At 32.8% G+C, this 23671-nt stretch overlaps 1 protein-coding gene across 2 annotated transcripts in view; it reads right to left on the bottom strand.

Moving 5' to 3' along the window:
- The window catches only part of Epac (Exchange protein directly activated by cAMP), a 489842-nt gene that overhangs the window by 313621 nt on the left and 152550 nt on the right, over positions 1-23671 (bottom strand). For both annotated transcript variants that reach the window (XM_088242316.1, XM_088242317.1), the window contains exon 2: positions 7234-7376. In XM_088242316.1, coding sequence (XP_088098442.1) covers positions 7234-7376 — 143 coding nt within the window. The remainder of the gene's footprint in view (positions 1-7233; positions 7377-23671) is intronic.

Below are 23671 nucleotides of genomic sequence, written 5' to 3'. Positions count from 1 at the left end.
GCAGTTGAAACAACTCAGAACTTCTAGTAACTCGATTCAGTATTTGAAAACCTTCCCAGGAATCCAACCCGAAACATCGAGCATGGTAGGTGAGTAGGCGGACTTTTCTCTACTCCATTTCCTTTTTCGGAATGTTGTCATGCGAGCAGCCATCAAGTCAAAAACACTTTTCCAGAAGTTGCACACAGAATTGTACTAACCATCCACCCAAATACAGACAAAAATAATATTTGCACTTAATTATTTGATAAGAAGGTTTCGAGTTATTTTTCTTGATTTATTTTCGCGGAGAGAAACCTGTAAACACACTTTTTCAGACATAAATATTTTTTTGGTTCTTTTTTCATTTTATTTATTTGGGATATCAACAGTAATTCAGCAAATATACATGTACAACAAAAAAACATAAAAATACATATTATACTAAACGCGCTAAGGATACATAAACTCAAATTCTTCCCAAAATACTGATTAACGCTACGCTTCTAGTTAGTACTTAATTTTGTTTTGTGTTTTTGGTTACTTAAATTAAATTATTTAATTTGCGTTATTGGTTCAAAAGTGGTATTTTTATATCATTGCAACAACGACAAAAACAACAAACCATCACGCCGTTTCCCCGTAGAGGTGGCAGAGAGGATAGAATGCTACATCACTCTGTCTTTGCATACAAACCTCGCTTTCTCTACATTCATATATCTTCTCATGCACGCACGCCGATTATTCTTACACTTGACATGTCCATCTTCAAGTATTTGGTGGATTCGGTCATTGCATATTCGATCTTTCTCGGTTTTTCTTGTTTTCTGCATTCATCGTCATTCGCATTGTTTATAATTTTAGCTGTTCTTTCGCTGTCCATTCGCTCTACATGTCCAAATCAACGCAGCACCCCTTTCTTGATTCTGTCAATAATGCATGTCTCAGCCTTACGCACTTCACGGATCTTGACATTTGTGCCAAGGAAACCAAGGAAAGGGAGAAAATACGGCTGTTAATAGTTTGTGGAATAGTCAAAAACAACCTCCAGGTAAGAAAAACAATTAAGAAAAAATCATTCTATTCTATCTTAAATTAAATTGAAAAAAACAGATTTAACGCTGAAATGATGTCACTTTCAACTATTATAACCACTGTGATACTGTTTCTAGGAATCCGAGTTATTCTGTCGTTCAAACACAAAGTTCATATTTAAAAAGTATACTGTGCAAGGTTTCGGCCTGGACTACTGACAAGGTTGGTATTTTTATATATCTATTTGTTCATTTTGTTCACATTATAAACAATAATAAATAATCAAAATAATGTGTCATCAGTGGGGTACCCCACTGATGACACTTAACAAAATACAATTTTGTTTAACATGTGACAATATACAAAGAAGACTTAATATACAAAAAGAAATTGCAAAATGTTAAGACACCTGTAAACACCACGTATTTATGTTTACATTTAATTCGTGTATACCTATATTATTTATGCTGTAAAACGCACAGTAAAATAACAAAAACATAACATAAACTATACGTTGGTGGAGCAGGTGATTTAATATTGGTTTAGGCGAATGAGACAATCTATTTTACTTTTACCCAGCTACACTATCCATTTTGAACATTTTCTCGTTACTAATTGTTTTAATGAACTGTAGAAGTAGGTTATAGATTTAAATAGCATAATACTTAAAATCGCTTTGTCCGAAAGTGGTATTAGTTTGTAATTATTTAAGTTGTTCTTGTGTTGAAAATCTTATGAATAGATTATTTATATGCGTTGTATTGTTGAGGTTATGTCTTTTGTTCAAGTAAGAATAGTTTTTGAATCTGTAAGGGAGTATTATTTTGGGGTATAACATAATAACGCTTCACGGTTTACCTCTTTATTCTTAATCTCAAAGCACCCTCACATACCCATCCACAATTCCTCTTTCTCCTCTTACTCATATAGTGTCGGCTAGACTGTGGAATCACCTTCCATCCACTATCAAAGATTTTACTACATTATCTCTGTTTAAATCACATCTGAAGAAACATCTCCTTTCTCTTCCTTAATCTCTCCTCCTTTCCTATTTTCGCTTCGTTCCTTTTCCACATTAAGTAAAAGTATTGATTTAAGGTTAGTTATATACAAATACAGTTATTTCTATCGCTGAATATCTATAGCTTTTTTATTTTTATTATCTGTTGAATATGTTTTGCAACTTGAATTATAAAAATAGAACTTTTATTTTATTGGTTGGAAGAAATTTTCATTTGCCAAATAGCTTGTCAACGTACAATAAACAATATGAACAAAAAATTAAATAAAAAAAACGAAAAAGGGTATAAGTTGTGACTTGTGGAATATTTCTTTAGTAGATGTCCATATCGGGACTATTATTATTTACTTAGTATTATTTTAATTATGGTTCAAAGGTTGATTTTACACTGCGAAATTCATTGTCCCTGAACTGAAATCTAAAGCTTGACACCAATCACTTTACCTTTATGTAACAAATGATCGAGATACATTGCATTTGGTTTACTAATGCAGCGTCCTTTGCACTACTAGGTGAGATAATGAAAAATTTTCAAAACAGACTCTGTTAAATCCCAAATAATCACTCTTCGGACAATGAAAGTTCAACAATTCGAAGGCGCAAACAATCTTCCTCATCTATTCAATTTTAGATTAATCTACGATGGTTGGCAATTAGGAATGAATTGTAGTGCCTACCTAGAAACGTGACAGACAATAATTTGTGAACGTTGGTAGACAAATTAGCGAACGTTGTTCGCGTTAAGTATTAATAGTGCTGTAGGTAACCAGGACTATATAATATGTACGAGGGTAGGTCCGAAAATTCATAAAATGAATGGGTTGTTTGCTAAGGGGATAGAGAGTACAAACACACAACTGTGATATAAAAAAAAAGTGAAATTTTTCATTTAAAATACGTGGGCTCGTCGATTTTGGAATACCTTTTATTTTTGGTTGGTAGTATCACTGACATCTGTGTCAAATTTCATGTCAATATCTGAATTTCTCTAATAGTGCACGTGTTTTGTAAACAACAAAAGTGAATTTAGCTGTGTTTACGATGTGTAATCAGTTAAGCAAAGAAGTTGCATTAAATTTTGTTTGGGAAATTAAATTTCTGCAGCAAAAACATTGAGAATATTGCAAAAGGCCTTTGGTGACCGGTTTATGTCACAACACAAATGTTTACAAGTGGTTTAAACAATTCAAAGAAGGCAGAGAAAGCGTTGAAGACAAAAATCGCCCTGGACGACCATCAACATAAACTGATGAATAATACGTCAAATAAATCAAAGATTTGGTATTAAAACATCATCGATTGTCAAGTTAAGACCTCGTTAATACTGTTAATATTTCATTTACATTAGTCCAGACCATTTTGAAAGATGCTTTGTGCCTGGAAAAAGGGAAATCTCGATTAGTGCCAAAAATACTTTTTTTTTTGAAAAACAACGTTGTGTTGAAGTCTGTGAAACAATGCTTTCAGACCATCGGGATAAGATGAAATGCACGATAACTGGAAGTAGGACATAAATCTATGCATGCAAACCGAAAACGAACGTCCAATCAAGCGAATACTGTTCAAAAGGTGAGTCAAGACAGAAAATATCGTAAACAAACGACATAATTGTAAACGAAATACAACAAATAGATATGATGTGGCTATCCATCCCCGTATTAATTAGCTGAGTGCTATGCCCTCAATAAAGACAAATAGTTCGCTTTCGGGCCTGGCCTCAGTCATACCCGTCGATATACTATTTCTTGATATAATGTCATAAGTAAACCATTATGTCAAGTTCTAAAAAGGACCGTTTAATTGTATTGAAGATGTTGCACACCTCGGATCTATCGGTGTAATGGGCAGTACGGGCGGAGTGCGCGACCTGCGGCCGGCAATGTACCTCGAGTGGGGGGGGGGGGGAGTGATGCTACCCTCTCCGCTCTAAACCAGCCGGCGGCGACGCAGCGTTACAGCCAACTCCGCTAAGCTTGACGCACGTTGCTTTATAACGCATGTAACTGTAATAAATAAATAGGGGCACCGCCAATCACATCCATAAACTACAATCTTTCCAAAACAAAACCCTACGCATTATTCTACAAGCCTCGTGGTTTGTCAGAAACACAATCATACACCGGGACACGAATACTCAAACACTCGACGCTTACATAAAAAACTAGCTACAAGCTCTTCCAATCTCTACACCAAAATTCTAACCCTTCAATTGCAGACCTCGGCCTGCTAGATCCCATAACTAACCCCCTTAATCTCCAACCTGTATTCATCATCTTCCCTACTCCTCTCGTCCCCTAACATACAGGAGAAAAGAGGAAAAAAAAATACAAAATTAAAAGAAATCTCTAAAAAAATATATCTTTTTTTTTTTAAATGTGTAAAAAAATATTTATTTAATTTAATTATTTTTTTTTAAAAAGGCTTCTTTCTTTTATAATGTTTTTTACAATAATCAAATAAGTACATAAAATATATATATATATATACCAGCCCACCATCAAAATATCTATCAGGTCTCTCTTGTGTGCTCCTGCTCTTCGCTTTGCTCTGCCAACTGACTACCTTCTACTACTACCTTCGCCTCTCTTGACCACTTGGACCAGGTGGATAATCCTTTTCAGGGCTATTAAGGTCAACTTGTAGTCCTCTCCGTCGTGCCCCTACCTTCCGACTTTGTCTTTTGACTATGTTTGGGAGGATGGCTTCTCTTTTACGCCGGGAAGTCTGACGGCGGCAGACGCGAGTGACGAACCAGTGCAAATCGTGGTAATGCGTATCGAGATAAACGAGAAAGAGGTTACCTAAAAACACCTCAACGAGTGAGTCGATCCGGAGGAAATATCATGCTGACTTTAATTTCTCACCAAGCTGAATAAAACAAAGCACATTTTGAAAGAGATGTCAACAGTATACGGGACTCTTGTCCTCAAAAACCGTGATTAAAAAATATTAAAGTCTATTCAAAGATTGCATAGAGTCAATTGAAGACGACACCCGTTCTCAATTCCTTAAAAACTTATATTGGAGGATGCTTATTTGAATAAAAAGCAGCTAGCAGAAACAATATGGTATTATCTACATCTATTTTGATAATTCTATATCATCATCTTAATATATCAAAAATGTTGCCGCTTTTAAGCGACAGAGCATTGAGAGTTTTCGTGACTTTTTTGAAGGAATAAATAAATAAATATTTATATTTTAATAATTAAATAAATATTTATTTATTCATGATCAATCTTTCTTCATGTTCTGGAAAGAATATCACTGCGGTTTGGTGAAACAGTTTTGGATGTAATAAATTGACTTGCAGGAGTTGGAGGTTTGGTCCAACTGGATTTCATCATTTGGTTTGGAGTTTTTAAACTAAGAGATTTTGTAAGGAAGTTTGTAATGTTTGGCTTTGCTTAATATTTTTACCTCATTGATAATTCATATTATTGCTTCAATCGGCTTTTAAATAACAATGTATGGAGCAGTTTGTCATTGAAGAGAAATGTGAAAATAAAATTCATACTGCCTTTCTGTAGCATTGAGATAGAAACAAAAAAAAGGTTTATGTAAAAAAAAATAATATGAAACTTCGCTATAAACTTTCAAATAAAATCTTTAAATATGTCTGATAAAATTTAAAATTTCAGCTCTAATTTCTACAACATGTTGAGTAAAAAGCGGGGTCTATGAAGATGCCTTAAAATTCAAAATTACCCTTGTTTAAATATTTATGAACTTATTTAGGCTTTTTAGGCTATGCCTGTGTCAAGCCACAATAAATAACAATAAAAGTACATTGTAAAATTAATTAGATCAAATTACAATGACATAGAATAACAATCTAGAAAAAAAGGTAAATGTAATAAGTAATGAAATTCCAAAGAATAAAATTCAAAAATGATAATCAGAAATAATTTTTAAAATATAAATTATACAAATTAAGAATCACACATAATCAAATATACAAAATAGTGGTATCATTAAAATCAACAAAATAATAGTAAAGTATAGTAGAATTTAAAAAAATACATTTTAAGATCTGAGAAACTCATTCGTGTGTAAAGAGAACATATTATTGAAATGGAAAAATATAAGCGTTATTCTATTAACGCTCCGTCCCAGTATCTCTCGAGAATCAAACTTCTAGTAACCAACATTTCCGAACTAGTCTGGTTAACTTTTAAATTCGCGTTTTAATGAACTAAACTTTAGCTTAGTAAACAGAATGAGCTTGCATCGTAAGATCTTTTTGTTCTTTTTATTTTAATTAAAATAGGTAAGCTAAACACTTATGAACTGTTTTCACAACGGGAAATCTACTGGGCATTATTTTTACTGAAATAAGTCAATAAATCTCTTAGTTTTTAAATCAAGAGTAACGCAAACTTAAGTCGTATTTTGTAATTATAAGTTTTACACGAAATTTGTAATTATTATTTTTCCTTCTTTATATATTAAAAAAAAATTACATTATTTTATACGTACTTCATTCCTCAGAACTGAGGAACGACGAACAAGATGAAGGCATTGTTCCATGCGTTCTTTGTATTATTATGTAAGAAGATTTACATTCAGGTAAGTAATGAATTCAAGTTTATAAAAAAAAATCTTGATCATTGAGGTGTTAACGTTGGGTCCATTTTTTCCAAATGAAAAAATGATCACCAGAAGTAAAACAAAATAATTTATTTTCCGCTCTAAAAGATATTGTGTTTGTTTTTTTGTACATTTATTATTTTATTTGATTACAAGTCTTTAAATGGAATCTTAAGTAGATAAAACTGATCATTTTAGACACCTCTTTCTGTTCGCGTTCATTTGAGGGAATAAACATGCCAAATATGTTTTTGCTCTTCAAAGTTGGTAGGATGATTTAAAATGGCGGATTACAGTCATGTGACTACAATTCACCTGCTTAGCCAATTCTACGGTGGTATGAAAGAGATCTTCATGAAGAAATAATGCAAACACAATATCGTGTAGAGCAGAACTTTTCATTTGAATAAAGTATAACCTTAACCATTTTGTTATACTTTTGATGCTCATTTTTACTTCAATTTATGTTAACGCTTAATAGATATAAAATACGAGTGTTCCTAAAATCTGCAAATTTGGAATGTCCGCAAAATTGTCGGTTTTACTTTTCAGGCAGTGATAATGATGAAGATTCTTAAATTAATTTTTAAGCAATAATGTTTACTCACAAGTTACTCCTTTCTCCAAGTCTTCGTAGAAACCGCACAGGGCGAGGTGGTTGAGGGCGGAAGGCGGAAGCCGCCCCAAGGGCCCCGCCCTCCGGAGCCGTTGGGCAATCAGCTCTGCGTCTCGTGCGTTTCTGTCTCCAGGCCTAAAATAAAGAAATCGGCTTGATTAAAAATATCCGCCATTGATTGTATAATAAAAATATATTTGTCTGTTTTAGAACCCTAGTTAGGACCAATTCTAGCAGAAATAATAGTATCTCAGGTCGAATTGCTGTAACTTTACTGTTTAAAGGCTAATTGCACCAAACATGTTAAATATAACTTTAAAGTTAGATAATTGTCACGTTAAAATGTAACTAAAGTGATTAAAATACGCCACTATTGGAGTACAAATGCAGTGCCCTTAACACTACTAGATTTAAATCGTAAATGTGAATCAAGTTGTGGTCCCGTGGCTAGTGTTGCGGACTCACGGATCAGAGGTCTGAGGTTCGAACCACACTCTTCCGCAACTTGATTTCCATTTTGTAATAATGAGTTATTATTAACTCTTTGAAAATGGCAGTTAAATTGAAGTATTTGGTTAAAAACGCTGATATTTCTGTTTTTTTAAACTTTTTAAAAATAATTACTAATTTAAAATAAATTGTGTTGTGCTGTGGTCCAGTGGCTAGTGTCGCGTCCAACTAAACTCCAGCTTGATTCAATTTTTTTTATTTATTTATAAAAATTGTTCAAAATAGCTCCCAATTACAAAAAAAAATGGTAAATCATCAAAACGTTAGTATCAACTTTTTTCAAATGTGTGAACATATTTTTATTTATTTAAACAAACATATGTATAAATATACATAAATATATATAAATAATATAATCCTTTTATTTTGCATAATTATTATACCTCCAATAGGTCAATGTACCTACAATGGACAATTTTCAATATTTAGACGTAAATTAAATTTTATTTCTGTTTTAAAATGTTAATTACCTTCCCAAATAAATAGCGCCAGTTCTATCAAAAGTCCTTTTTAGATTTAAAGCATACGCATGAGCTTTCATTCGACCTTTTTATTCGGGGATTTTGAATAAATCATTTAGCTATTCATTTTGAGAAAGGTCAAAACCTTTTTAACGAGCCAATCTCTTTTGTGGAGATTTACAATCGCTTATTGCTTTTGAATGGATTTGCAAACATACCATATTTCACAGGGAAAGCATTGTTTTATAAAATAAACATTTATTGCCTTTTTTATCGCAAAGAACGTGAGTAGAGAAAAAGCTATTTCAATATTTTACATTGTTACCTAACATACAGAAATAAATACACAAAATAAAATCAATACATTTTTATCTGAATTTTATTTTCTGTGTATTTATCTGGCAATTTTTTAACTCAAGTTGAAGCAAAATACTTTTACAGCAGTTGCTAACATTTTTTTTATATTCATTTTTAACATTAAAAAATATCTCAGCCCCAAGGGTGCAGCACAATAAGTATCCCAACACGTCTTACAGCTACATAGAGTATGGACGGTTGGGATTCTAGTTCCCATTAAGTATTATAATAGAATTCAATAACAGATAGGAATTTGATTACAGTACGTCTAGCCGCTACAGAGTGCATGGAAATTAAGTTTAGTTAAAACATTATCATGTAAGGTTACACAAAAACCTGAAAATGCATACATTGCCCTGTATTAATTAAATAAAAAAAACTGTAACAAAGGAAACCTTCTTAATTGCGCCTCTAGGTGAAATTTAACGTTTACAAAAAATAGTATTTTTATTTGAATTTTTAATTTTATTTTTAAGCTTTGTTAATCACTCATCAACAAATATTAATCAATTAAAAGTTGCACATTTATTTTTACAATGTTCATACGAAAGGTTTTTACACGATTCTATGTCATAAGTAGCCATTTTGGTTTCGATTCTAAACGTCACGCCTGCGCCTGGCTTGCGGTCGAAGAACGACTAAATACGCGATGATCATATCATTTTTGAGGGCTCAGGGCATGTCTATGTGTATTAATATGTCAATGCAAACATCACATTATTAGAATGCTTTGGGTTTGGTTAGAATTAATTTGTTTAGTTAGTTTCAATTATTGCTTTGGACAGAGTATATCAAACCCTTGTCGAAGTTCGGCGCAGCCCAAACGGACAGCTGTAATTGAAATTAACTACTCGCCTACCTGGACCATGCTATATTGCTAAATTATAAATTATTAATTTATATTTTTAAAAATTATTTTTAAAAAAGTCATGTAAAATATTTAAAAATTAAACTTCATCGTTCTACATTCATAATCTGTCAAAAAAGTAAAGTTCGAAGGATATAATATAATATTGTGTAGTATATCAACGATATATATTATGATATTTATTTCTGATTAACAATATTAAGCGTCGTTGTTTTTACGAGACATTCCCGCAGTTCTCCGTGTTAAACTTTGCCGGGATTCCCCGGGTACCATAAAGTCTGGTTTGTTGCGTGTTGCGGAAAGCAATGGATATTCACCCGGGACAAGGAGAATAATATGCAACAAAAGCAGCTCTAGAGAGCAACGTTTCATCCATAGAATTAAGAATAGTCCAGGAGAATCGTAGAATCATATTGGAATACATCGGACTGTGTCCATAAATCCCTCCACTTTGCCCTACTTTCACCGCGCGCATTCGTGAAGTCGCCACGTTATGTTGTCAGATGGAAAAAATATAATCATAACACAAATGTAAGGTAAAAAAAGCAGTTTGTTAATTTCTCTAAAATTTTATTGTACACGCGAAAACATTGATTTACACAACAAAGTAGATAAGAAAAGGGTCATTTAATAAGAGTAATTTCATTAATGAACTTGGAACTTCAAATATATAAAAAAATCTATTTTACATAAAACGGATATTTTTAAATCATGTTAAATAATCATTTTTATTTTTTAAAGATAATGTCGTTCAAATGTCCCCCACGGCGTTGTTTAATCCGAAATCTAATTTTCATTAGATGAGCACAGTAGGGTAAAAAAAATTACTACCCTGGCAACACTAACGAAATATTCGTTTTGTTTCTTCGATAATCTGACAGATGGAAATATGCGTTATGCATTTGTTATATACACATTCATTTGCTAATTACACATGAAATTTGATTGCATCCTGTTTCTTTAAAATCCTACCAGTATTATTTCACTTTATACGGACACAACACGGTATAGTTGAATTAAAATTTTGTTGCGAGTTGCGTACTGAGCGACGTCTACAAAGAAACTAATGGGTCAAAACGTAAACCTACTTATTTATGAGTAGTTTAGTCGCCTTCTGTTTGATGTGCGTATGCGGTTTCTGGACTATTCTTAATTTTATGGTTTCTCCTGGGTTTGATTCAGTCCAAACTTTGAGATAGACTCGGTAATGATTCGCGAGACTGCTAATCCTCTTTTAATATTTTAACCAGCACCCTGAAGCCAGACATATTGATTCGAATTGGATTTGGGTGGCATTTGTCTCATAATGATCATGAACATTTCTTGTCGTTTGCTGATGTTTCAATAGTAAATTTGGTAAGAAATTGGTCTCTCTTTTATAATTTGTAATTATCCTTCTTAATAAATATTACATTTATGTTTACACAAATTCCCCAATTAAACTGTATTTTTAATTTTAATTTCTCTTTAGCAATATGTATTCAAAACACATATCACTTTCTGATATTTGTCGGATACTTATTGGATATCATGATATTTATATAGATATCATATTTTCATATTCTTAAATAAAGTAACAATATTATGCCTAATACGATATTGAATAAAACATTAATGTATATTAAGAGAAAATAATGAAGAAAAGCAATAAAACGTAAATAAATTACAGTATTTTGGGTTTGTTTAAATATTTGTTTACAATGAACTGGATTTAACCCCCTAGGGAGTCATTAATATTAACAAATTACTACGGGGATATAGAACATTTTAGAGAAGGAATATGGAAGTTTAGACATTAACAGGGCTTATGACCTGTCATTGAGTGGCTCGATGATTTGGGGGCCACATGAACTGAAGTACTCTCTTATAATAGAGAAAATCCAAAAGAAGTTTCTGAGATATCTCTACATGAGAGAGTGCGGGTATTATCCTTGGCTCTACCCGACCGAGTTTCTCCAGGGTATGCTTGGCTACAACAGTTTAGAAACTAGAAGGAATGTGTATTTGACCACACATTTTTATCGATTGTTGCGCGGTATGATCGATAATTCTGAAATTATGATGAGCATTCGTTTGTATGTTCCTGATAATTACCTAAGACAGCGTCAGCATAGATTGTTTCATATTCCGATATTCAGGACCAACCTGCCTATGGTTATGCCTGTTGGAAGGGCAACCGCTATGCTGAACAACATCGCTCTGGATATTGATCTGTTCCATGTATCCGAAAGGGTTTTCTGGAGCAGGATTCTTCGACTACTTTGACATGAGTCTCTTTCGTGTATTTTTTTTTCCTTTTTATAATATGTACGTATTGAATATATTTTTGTAATGTACATGTAATATTTAAAATAAATTAATTGAATTGAATTGAAATTGAATAAATTGAATTGGCTGGTTTCAGTGGCCACTCTACACGCTGTGTAACATTCACCATTTTGCCTATTTTTAACAACCATATTTTTTCAATTCTTCCATCAATTTTCCGATTTTCAAACTTCTTCTTGGACCAGTTGGTTTTATAACAATATTTTGAGTTTGCCGAAATGTTTGCGGATAAAAGACTGGATGCCAGGCGTTGCCTAGTATGTGAAATAATTCGATCAGATAAATCTCTTCGCAACACTAAAGGTTTCAGCTTTTTAACTTCAATCAATGGCAGAATGGTAAATATTAAACAGCGTGTAAAGTGGCCAATTTTTTTTATTTTATTTTATTATTATAAATTTAAAATATTGTACAAAAGTAAACAAAATTTAGATCGCGCCAAACTAATAATTAATAAAAGTTTATCAGCGCGTTTCTAATACAATTTTTTTTTTAAGTAGTGAATTATCATAAGATTTTAAATAAATACAAAAACTAACAAAAAAAACCACTGTAAAAATTAAACAACACAAATATATTTGGACTGGATAAACACAACTTTACACCTTGAAGTTTTGATTCTTGATGAGGAAATCCTTCAATCGTTTGCTTCTTTGCTGCAAACTGGTAGAGTTCTTTACCTCGGCAGGAAGCTTATTAAATCGCTTTGGGACAATATATTCTGTCGTCCTGCTTGCATATAAGTTTTGTCCTCTAGATTGTACCAGTTTTATGGCTGTTATCGATCTTGTTACATGTTGGTGACTGAGCAGGGTTTTTTCCTCATCAAAATGCTTTATTATTAGCTTTAAGTAATAAAGTTTCTTCACCGGAAGTACCCCACAATGCTTAAATAGAATTATGTTATTTTCTTTGAATTTTTTTTTTATTTCTTCATTTTCAAATAATACAACACATAAACGAGCCAATGAGGTCACAAGCCCTGTAAATGTCTAGACATTTATATTCTTTCTCTAAAATGTTCTCTTTCCCTGTTGTAATTAGTTAGTAAAATAAATCATTCAATTCAATGAATTTATGAGTGCATCATAATAGAAAGTATTTTATATAGCGGAAAAGTAAATCATTTTCCACGTTTTGCGTCAAAATTGGTATACGCTCGAGTACACAATTCGCGCATCATTACTTCAAAATAGAAACTAAATGGTTTTATATGAAGATCAAGAATGACTTAAGATATGAAAGACTGGTTCTAATAATGCTTTCTATTTAATGGCGAGCTTGCACGAGCAAAATTATATTAGACATATCCCTATTGGGAAATAATCCATTAGTAGTTTATCCCGATTTGTGATTAGTTGCTTACAGTGTAGAATTATGTAGGTCGCGATTATTACATAAAACGCGCTGAGGGTGTCAGAAATGAAGACTATCTGGCGAGAGTCTCCGAGACACAATAAGGGAAATATGCAAGATCGAAGATGCCGTTTGGTAGGGGATGCAACGGAGAAGACATTGGTGCACACATCTGAAGAGAATGGAATCATCTAGACTCCCTCGCATTTTATTTCATAGCCAACCCCAAGGTAGACAATTACTGGGCAGACCACCAAAAAGATGAATCAACAGCTAGGGATCGACGTCGCAGGAGCCTAATCCCTCTGGAAAAACAGGCCACAAGCTCACTTAGAAGAAGATAATGATTAATAAATATGTTGGAAGATGGCAAAACATCATGCCCTTTTTTTATAATTTTGAAAAAAGGCGTTAGTGGGCTCAGAAAAATCGAAATTTAAATTTTCAAGCCTAATTGTAGTGTTAGTAGATGCATCGAATATTTGTTTCGGCAGGATTTTTTCTCTCCCATAACGCGTTTACGCCAAATACTGAAAAGTTCGATAATTTATATTTAACTCAATTTATCCTTTTTAAAAATTAATCATATTAAACCATATTTTAATGGAAATCATACACGATGTGAATTACTTATATTTTTTTTAATTTATTTATAAATATTTTTCGCTTACAAACTATAATTAATAATAAAAATAATGTGACCTCACTGGGGTTTCCCGTGCCGAGGACACTTAACAATTTAGTTTTTTTAAATTACATTTGAGAATAAACAAAGAAGACTAACTTAAAAAACAAACATAATTAACAAATATTCAGACAGTTTTAAAAACAAGGTATTTATGTACATCTATATTATTTATATTACAAAACACACAATGAAAACAACAAAAACCTAACATAGGCTATACAGTTGTGGAGCAGTTGATTCAGCATTGGTATGGGCGAATGAGACAATCCATTTTACTTCTACCTAGCTCCACTATCCATTTTTTTATAGCCTTTTTAAATATTTTCTCATTACTAATTGCTTTAATAGATAGTGGATGTAGCTTATAGATTTTAATAGAATAATACTCAAAATCCCTTTGTCCGAAAGTGGTATTAGTTTGTATTTGTTTATGTTGTTCATGTGTTGAGGATCTAGTAATTATATTATTTGTATGTGATGTATTGTGGGGGTTATGTCTTTCATTTGAGTAAGAGTAGTTTTTGAATCTATAAGTGAGTATTGTTTTAGTGTATAATTGTTTTGGTGTCATAAGTTGTGATTTATGGAATATTTCTTCAGTTCAATATGAGATTTATTATCACTAAGTTTACAGAGTAGAAAAATTTATAGTCGAGAGCTTTAGAGATTAGACAAAACGTTTTCGCTAGGAGCTGTCGGGCGTGGAAAAGAGGACAATCTATGTGGTGTTTGTTTTATAATGTTTGGCAGCGCCCTTTGTTGGCAGGTCCTGCATCCCGTGAGATATTTAGTGCAAGGAACGAATACATTAATAAAGTTGCCCAATTGATGATTCAGCATTCCAAGACCTCGTTCTAAAAAAAAAAAAAAATTTTCCAAAATGGTATTATTGCATTTTATTATTCTCTATCAGTGAGTCCATAAAACCGTTAATGACAATTTTTTTCTTAAAACAATATAGGTACCTCAAATCCACTGTTAATAATACGGTATTTATGTGAAAACAGTAAATGTCCACATTAATTTGATTGAAATGTACAAAAAATATAATTTATTTAGATAAATTTAAGAAATCTTCAATTGTTTGATTTATTGTAATCCGAAAATACACAAATGAAAAATAACACTTATTAAACATAAGATTAACAAAAAAATCTGTTCGAATTTGTTAATTAATTCTGCTTTTTACATGCTAAATTACGTCTGTAGTTTGACCCCTCTGCAAGCCTCCACATGTGAAGTTTTGATGCTTATATCTATAAGTAAATTTTTAATTGTTTCATTATATTTGTGAAGAATTACAAGTAAAGGGAGTATCTATTATATATTTTTTAAAGTTACAATTTAACATTTTGTGTCCGGGCGGATGAATAATACAGTTCTGTGCGTGAAATAAAACCACAACCCTGAAGGGGCGTTTTCGACTCAAAACTCTCTCATGTAAAAATCTTGAAAGAGTAAATTGAAATAAACCCGCCCTCTAGTAAAGTGATTGGCGCGTTTGCCCACCATACTTGAAGTCCTAGGTTTGATTTTTGGAGGGGTAAACGTAAAATATTGGTTCTTAAGGTGGCTCTACACTACAATATTTAATTGTTCCTAGACAGGCACCCGAAGCGTTAGGCTTATCATCTTACCTTCACGCAACAGATGATCGAGATACGCTGCATTTGATGTTCTTTTGCAGTACCTTATGCATCACTGAGTGTAAATATGCAAATTGTGATTATATCGGTGGCTCATTAAGTGCAGAAAACGATTATAGTAATGGCATAAATAAGGCCCTTTTCTTTTTAATATACCCATTTAAAATATATGTATATTTATACTCGTAAGATTTAACTGAGTAAATGGAAATACCGTCGGCTTTGCGGTGTAGTAGTCTTCGGGTTTGCTTACCATGCAAGAGGTTTCGGGTTTGATTTCCGGCATGGTTGACATGAAATATTTATTTAAAAAGGTGTTTTCACACTAGAATATTCAGTCCTTGGACTGGTACCTGAAGCGTAAGACTGATCAACTTACCTTCAAAACAAAAATGATCAAGACACACTACGATTAGTGTACCGATTCAGTGCCCGATGCACCATTAGGTGCGGAAAGGAAATGATGATGATGAAATGTAAATATTTTGAATGTGTTAGTAAATATTGTAAGCACTAGGTATGCAATCATAATTAATATAATATTATTACGTTTGATTTCACCTTAACAAATGGCCAGTGGAAATAAGTCCGTAATACAATCTTATGACGGACTTATTTAGAAAAATCTTCATATTAAAAAATATTTAAAATAATAAGGAAAGTTTGAACGTTTAAATTTATTGCAACAGAGAGGAAAAACGTTTTTGAGAAGGGAATAAGGAAGTCTAGGCATTTACAGGGCTTATGACCTGTCACTGGCTGGTTTAAGTGGCCGATTTACACACTGTGTAACAACCACCATTCTGCTTATGTTTTAACATCCTTATTTCCTCAACTCTTCCATCTGTTGACTTTTGTATAGTAAAAGAGCTGAAACCTTTATCATGTGGGTGAGATACATCCAGCTGAACCAATTCACCTACTAGGCAAAGCCTGAAAACAATTCTCCAATTTTTTATACTTCTTCTTAAATGTCTAGATTGCCAAATTCTTTTCTAACTTTTTTTTACCTTTCTGTTGCAATACATTTAAATATTAACTCCCTAGGGAGAACATCCAGCCAGTCTGCAAGCATTTGGACATACAGAACATTGTTGAAAGTTTGAACGTTTTACTGTAGATAACAAGATAGTTTTAGTGTACAGGATGTTGACCAATGTTTATTACTCAGTTTATTAAAATATGATACAATATCCGGTTTTTTATTTACGTACAAAATGTATAGGTTCTTGTAACTCAAGATGGTTTGCAACATTTTTTCTGGCAACAAAATACCAGAGAATTTCTTATTTTGCAGTCTGTATTTTACGAGCGTTACTTTTTTATTAGCTGTAAAATAGCGAAGTAACAAAATAGTACAACTGTTACTGTTTACAGCGTAACAGAAAGAGCTAAATGAAATATTGTGAGCTGACCAAAGCACGCCTTACTGTATTAACCAGATGCTTTTTCACGTTTAAAGTGTATATTTTACGAACTTTATATAACGTTACACGCCAGACTAATTACTGTGATTTAAATTTATTAAATAACAATTTTCCGTTGTTTACAATATTAATGTTGGAAGTAAAAGTATTTGTAGTAAAAATCCGACTATTCGACCGTTTTAGACTTGAATTAATTTTTGTGAATACAATTTTTTTTTGTATTGGATGTTAATGTCTCCTCCTTCTTTTCTTCCGTCTTTTTGCCTCTCCTCGCTTCATAGTGCAGTGTAGATTATTAGTTCATTTCTGTTTTTGAAAAATAAATAACTATCTATGGTTTATGGAATTATAAATCAAAAGATTATAATGTACTCATAATTTGTTTTCATATTATACATATATACTAGTTATTTTCTCAAATTAAACTGTTTAGGTCGGTAGGAAGAAATGAAGAACTTCAGCCCTACGGGAAATTGGATTGAAAAAATGTTTTATTAATGTTTTATTATTTATTAAATTGTATTGCAAAGTTTCCTGAAAATGTACAGAAAAAATAATAAAAAATATTTTGATAAAAACGCACTACTTTAAATGACGTCACTGGTTCATGTGAATCAACCTATGATCTGAGAGCTATGGAAGATTTCCGGTCTGCTTGTTGCTTCTGGACCAATGGGAAGAACTGAATGAGAATAAGCGGAAATGAACCTCTGACGTTACACGCGGAGTTATTTCAGAAATACAAAACTATGAAAAATCGTAGCGCCGATATATAAAATACGATATATAAAAATTAAAAAAAAAAATTTTGACTTAGTTTAACAGTCTATTAACAAATATTTTTTTTTTTTTAAAACCACTGAACTTCCTCGTTGCTTTAAGATATTATGCCCGCCCTTATATGTATATAAACTATACATGTAAATAAAGTGTTACGTTGGCATAGAGTTGGGATGAAGGGGTTTAATGATAAAACTGACTTGGGGTAGATAAATTGTAAAAATCATATTTTATCTACCTCGTTGTCTAACGGTAAGCGCATTTGCTTACATACAAGGGGTCTTAAATTCTTGACATGTTTGGCATAAAATATTAATTTTAAAATGTGTCTTTACACGAAAATATGTCACAGCCTCTGGACTATCACATGACAGATGTTTATCGCGTCGATTAATAGTCCTTAACCAGCACCATCCATTGTATTTATTTATCACGTCGGTAATTTTTGACAAGTGCGGGCATTGTGAGTGAGCAGCTGAACCCTAAAAAATAATTATGATAAATTATGCATATTTTGTAGTGCAAAATTTGCAAAGGATTAATATTATTATTTGTATCCGTTGTGTGGAGCCCACAATACATACCAAACATAAAAGGATTGAAAATGTTCAACGAAAGTTTTTCAAATACCTAGATTATAAAAACAATAAACCAATCCAACCAATCTGCTAAATAAAATGAATCTTTTACCCTTAAAAATAGACGCACTATATCTGAATTATGCTATTTATCTAAATTATTAAATAATAAAGTAGAACCTTTTAACTTCTCTTGAAAATTAATCTTTATGTTCCCTTTCGCGTGACAAAAAATAAGTATTAATTCCATCTGCCAGTCTGTAGCACTAACTATGCACAACAGTCTTTCCTCTATCGTTTTTGTTCTAACTATAATCCTTTTTTTTATCTATTGATATATTTAACACCCCTCTTAATTTATTAAAAAATAAACTAAGACTCATTCTTTCTGGCTGCGATACGATCCCACTTGCTATTTAGTGATGCTCACACTTACACACATCTGAACACTTACTCCCACACAAATACACACAAACACACCTCTACACTTACTCTCATACAAATAAACATAAACACACCCTTTTGTTGTACCACAATTTAAGATGTATGATTTTTATTTAGAAACTTTGCTGGTCTGTCTTTTAACCGTATTTTTTTATAATTTTATATCATTGTCGACTGTTTGTTTCTGTAAAATAAATAAATAAATAAATATATAAATTATGTTTTTAGTAAAATAAAATTAAAATATTGTCAAAGAATTTGCGCTTGTTTTACATAAAGAAAAAGTTTTGTTTCGACTTTGTAATGATTCATGTCATTTTAAACAATCAATAACGTTTAAGGCTGTAGTCTGGTAAAACGAACGCAAAACTAGGAAATTATACAACTTTGTTTCGTTTTACCAGACTACCGCCTTAAGTGTTTGGCCAAGCATCGACCCTTGTTAATATCTTATGGATACATTAAATTAAGAAAATTAATCCTTTTTGCACGTTTCTACGTATAATTCAATATTAGTTATAGTATGATTTCAAAATATTTATCAAAGGTAAAACATTTAAATTAAAATCGGTATCAGCAAAAAAAAATTTTGATGAGCAATAAAATATTTGCAGTATCAGCTCCAATAATAAAATACAGAAAAAAGTATGCTGATTTTAATACACAATATATTTTGTGGGACGGAATATTCAAGGGAAATCAACTCGATTACGGGTACGAAAAATAAGGTATTCGATAAAAAATACCTTCATCATCCCGACATGTGAATTCAATTTTCAAAACAAGAAAATGATTTATCTCAGCCAGCATATCACGGTTGTGGATAAGCTGCAAATTTATATTTTAAATAGCATTTTTACGAAAAGCTAGATTAAGATAACTTCGTTTTAATCGTTGTGACAAATAACGCAACAGAGATGAAGGAAATGACTGATATATCAACAGAGATAAATTTAGATTTTGAAAAGTTTCTCACTTTATATCTCTAGTAATCTAACCCAAAACCTCAAGCACGGTACGGGATCACGCCATTATACTAAGTAGCGCACTTATTTCCTTTCTTCGAATGTTCACGTTAGAGTAGCCATTTAGGCGAAAACACTCCAGGGTTTCCTCATCCGCTCGAACACAGTCTACTCAAATTAACAACCAAAAATAATTAAAACCAGGGGCAGTAGTTCTCTAAGCAAACTGTAGTGTTCAGAATACTAGCCCAGCTATAAGATAATAAGCTGAGTTTAGCGTTAAATAATCTAAATAGTTAAATATTTATTTATCACGTTCATGATTTCACGAGCATAAAATAATTAAGTAAACAATAATTATTGCGCATTATCCGATTTTTCATTATTTTTACTCACCACTCATTTTCTCAATTTTGTCAAAAACGGAACAATGGGAAAGCTCTGGGGTTTTTTTAATTGTTTATAGGCTATTTAACCAAGTCGATATTTTTTCTTTCCATTTTAATATATTATTAGCGCTACGATTTTTTTAAATTTCTGAAATAACTCCACGTGTGACGTCAAAGTTTCTTTTCCGCTTATTGAATGAACTGAAATGAACTATATTTAATAACATTGTCGAACCAAAAATAAAGCTAATTATATTAATCCACAAAAATATCATCTAAGAAACTAATGAGATAGAGGGAATAGTTACCCAGCTAAATGTTACGACGTTTTGGCTACCGTTGCAGGAGTCATCTTCAGGATAATCTATGTCTTGTGGAAAAAAGAGATGTGTTTATTTACTGGTAGTTTGTACCATGTTGCAGTCGACAGTAGGTAGATTTAGTGCCATTTTGTTGTTTGTCGTGCGTAGTGCCGCGAACCAAGTCATATTTAATTGAAACCCGTCATATCAAATGATATTATTTAAATGTCGGTATATTTCAATATCGTCTTTTATTATTGGTGGACTATAGTCTTTAGGTTAATGCAAAAACTCTGGTTCTGGAAAGAGAAAAAATTACCTGTTTCGATAAAATGTTCCGCTATAGCTAATTTTTTAGGGTACCTAGAGTGAAACGTCAGAACGAATTGGACCTATACGGAATCACACAAAAAATACGATACATATTGATAACAGCGACTGTGAGAATCTTAGCAAATAATAACGTATCTATACAAAAAATATATCTTCTATGAGTACATATCTGTAAGAACGTGGGTGAACTAATAGCAAATAGCTATCAAACACAGAATTTGGAGAAAATTGTTTATTTTTTTTTACAAATTTCATTTAACTTTGTTACTAAGAAGTTATTTTATAAAGTGGTTAAGCTGATTAAATTTTGTTTTAGAATAATCGTGTTGTGTTTAGTCGAGTGAAGAAATTCTAGACAGTATTATGCACAACAACCTTTTCTAAGATAGTACTAGTAATTCAAAATGTCCTCTCGGTTCCGGGAGTAATTTGCATATCACTCGAATCATTCATCCCCTTTACAAGTCTCATACAATATTTATAATCCACAGCCCTCTCACTTTGTACGTGAACGCTGAAAGGCACTGTATATGTGGAGAAAATTGATTTTCTTATTTCAAACAATTTTGTAGTATTTTGGTGATCGTAATAAATGCCGAGAAGTCATTTATAAGTAATATCAATTGCCAAATAAATATTTAATATGTTTAAAATACTTGCATTTTGTATTCGAAAGCAATTTTTTTATTTTGCTAATAATATGTCAGCAGTTCTAAATGTCTTGAGATATGAACCTTACTAAATAGACGCAGAGACCTGACAAAATATAAAAGAAAACTTTTTTTTTTCATAACATTATTGTCATTTTCTTATCAAGATGGTACAAAAGACTCTTAACTGGTACTCAAACGCAACATATTAGCATTGATTTGGACCATGAAACATTGAAAGGGGTTCGAACCGTCAGTAAAGTCGCCGTGAGTCACATCCTGCTGGAGGGCGTGATTATATTAAATGCCGCGAATGCCCAGTTGCATTCTACCGGCAACACTACTGACTAGTCCAACTCGTTAGCGTCCACGTCGTTAACCCCGGGCAATGGGACCACACTCATAACGGTGTGATCACAGCAGATAACGAGAGGATGAAAGGCGCGCTTCTGGCACTTCCAAACCAGAACCAACCAGCTAAGGAAAGGTAGCCCCGTCAGAAAAATTCACCAGAGAAGGCAACAGGAAACCACTCTGGTCATTTTTTCCTAGGAATCACTATGGCGAGTACACCTAACAAACAGTTGTCCTGGCCTCGGAGTGGCGCAGGACAGAGATGTGTTCGCTGTGGTGATCGCCAACGTCGCCGTCGGCGTCGGGGGACCTGATAAGGCACCGCAATAAGATGAAACATTGCCGTTAAAAGCAACCCCTTAAATAGGGTGGGTTTATTTATTGGACATGCTACAGTAATAGGGCATTCTGAATCTTATGGTCAAAAAGAAATAAATGTAATGCGTTCATTTTAAGAATACCACCAAAAAAACGTGTCTTTTTTATGGTGGAGAAATCTTACGTTTACTTATTTTAACGATTAGATTTAGATATAATTACCATTGCATGTTCAATAACAAAAGCACATAATATTTCACATAAATTGATTACTTGTCGGATATCAAACACAACACCCCAGACGTGATAGGAAAATACTCTAATCTGTAGACTATGAGAGGTACTGATTTCCACACGATTTTCTAAATAAAATTAAAAAAACAAATTAAATGCAAAGGACTTGTTCTCGGGCGATGTTCCTGTCATACCTAAACGAGACCATTAACCCGGCTCCTGGGAGACTGGGTCACTTTTTCAGTTCTCACTGGAGTAATTGTCATTCAACGCTTCCACATCGAGGGAGTGAGTACCTTTCACTTCAGTAGACCGAAGTGTTTGGGTGGCTAAATTTGGGTGAGAACCCATTATTGCGAGGTAAAACACGATACTTTTCCCAGGGCTATGGGTGAAGACCTCAACGGCTGTGATGGCGGAGATGAAGTGCATCAGTACGGCAGAACAGGCGGAAGGGGCACAAATCTTCTTTCAGGCCACCCGGACATACTTTGGGTTATGGGCAGTCGGGAGACAGCGGCGTCAGATAGGACGTCGTGTTGAGGACGGCAACGGAGGAACAATAGTCAACGTTGGCATCGTCAAAAGGGGTTTCTGTCTCGTCAACCGGTGGCAACCGGTCGTGAAAACAAACCAAACAACAAATCTCCTAATCCGACATGTTGACCGAAGAGCAGGAGGACTGACCCCAATTAAATGGAACATTCAGCCAGGAAGAAGAGTGAGTTATTATATTATATACTACCTATGATATGCTAGGTACCAACCTGTATCACTAATAAAAATGCATATTTACGGTTTTTAGAATTGAAGTGCCTATGAACTTTTACTTACGTCATATGTATTGTATGTAAAAACCGTTGGTTTTTCCCCACGTAAATATGTCCCTCAAATATTTGTATTATTTTATCGACGCTTACACATTTTAGCTACATCTTGATTTGTTTTACAAAAGATTTTTCGTTATCTGTCAATTTTATTATTTGAGGAAGCATGTTGAACAATTTAGCAGAAAAATAATCTTTTCACGCTAGACCAAATGCTGTCGTAAAGGGAGGAATATTCCTGAATATTCACGGTTATATTTTTACTTGCCCTAGTTAAATAATCATTCCCTAAAAAGGAAATCGACCGCGTCCATCTCCAAGTATGTCCAGAAAAATAGGTCAAACAAATAAATAATAAAAGCATATGAACTGCAGTTAAGATTTTAGATATTTAAAGTGAATTTTCATAAAAATGGTAGAACTTCTATCACTGCTTTAGTTATACCAACTGACAAATGAGCTTTCAAAGCTCCTTATTGTTTTCTCTGGAAAATATACGTACCTATAATACATCTCTTGCTTCACCCGCCTTACTGATTGGGGGAGCTTTATCCCAAAGTTGATATAGCTACTTCGTTTTTGATTATGGAATCTAAGGGTTGATTGTTAAAGGCG

Source organism: Micrasema longulum, unplaced genomic scaffold (assembly GCF_059751315.1).
Source record: "Micrasema longulum isolate JH-2025_06_02 unplaced genomic scaffold, ASM5975131v1 h1tg000133l, whole genome shotgun sequence".
In the NCBI taxonomy this organism is placed as follows: domain Eukaryota; kingdom Metazoa; phylum Arthropoda; class Insecta; order Trichoptera; family Brachycentridae; genus Micrasema; species Micrasema longulum.
Note: the sequence above shows the minus strand (reverse complement) of the source record. Positions and strands in the feature narration are given on the sequence as shown.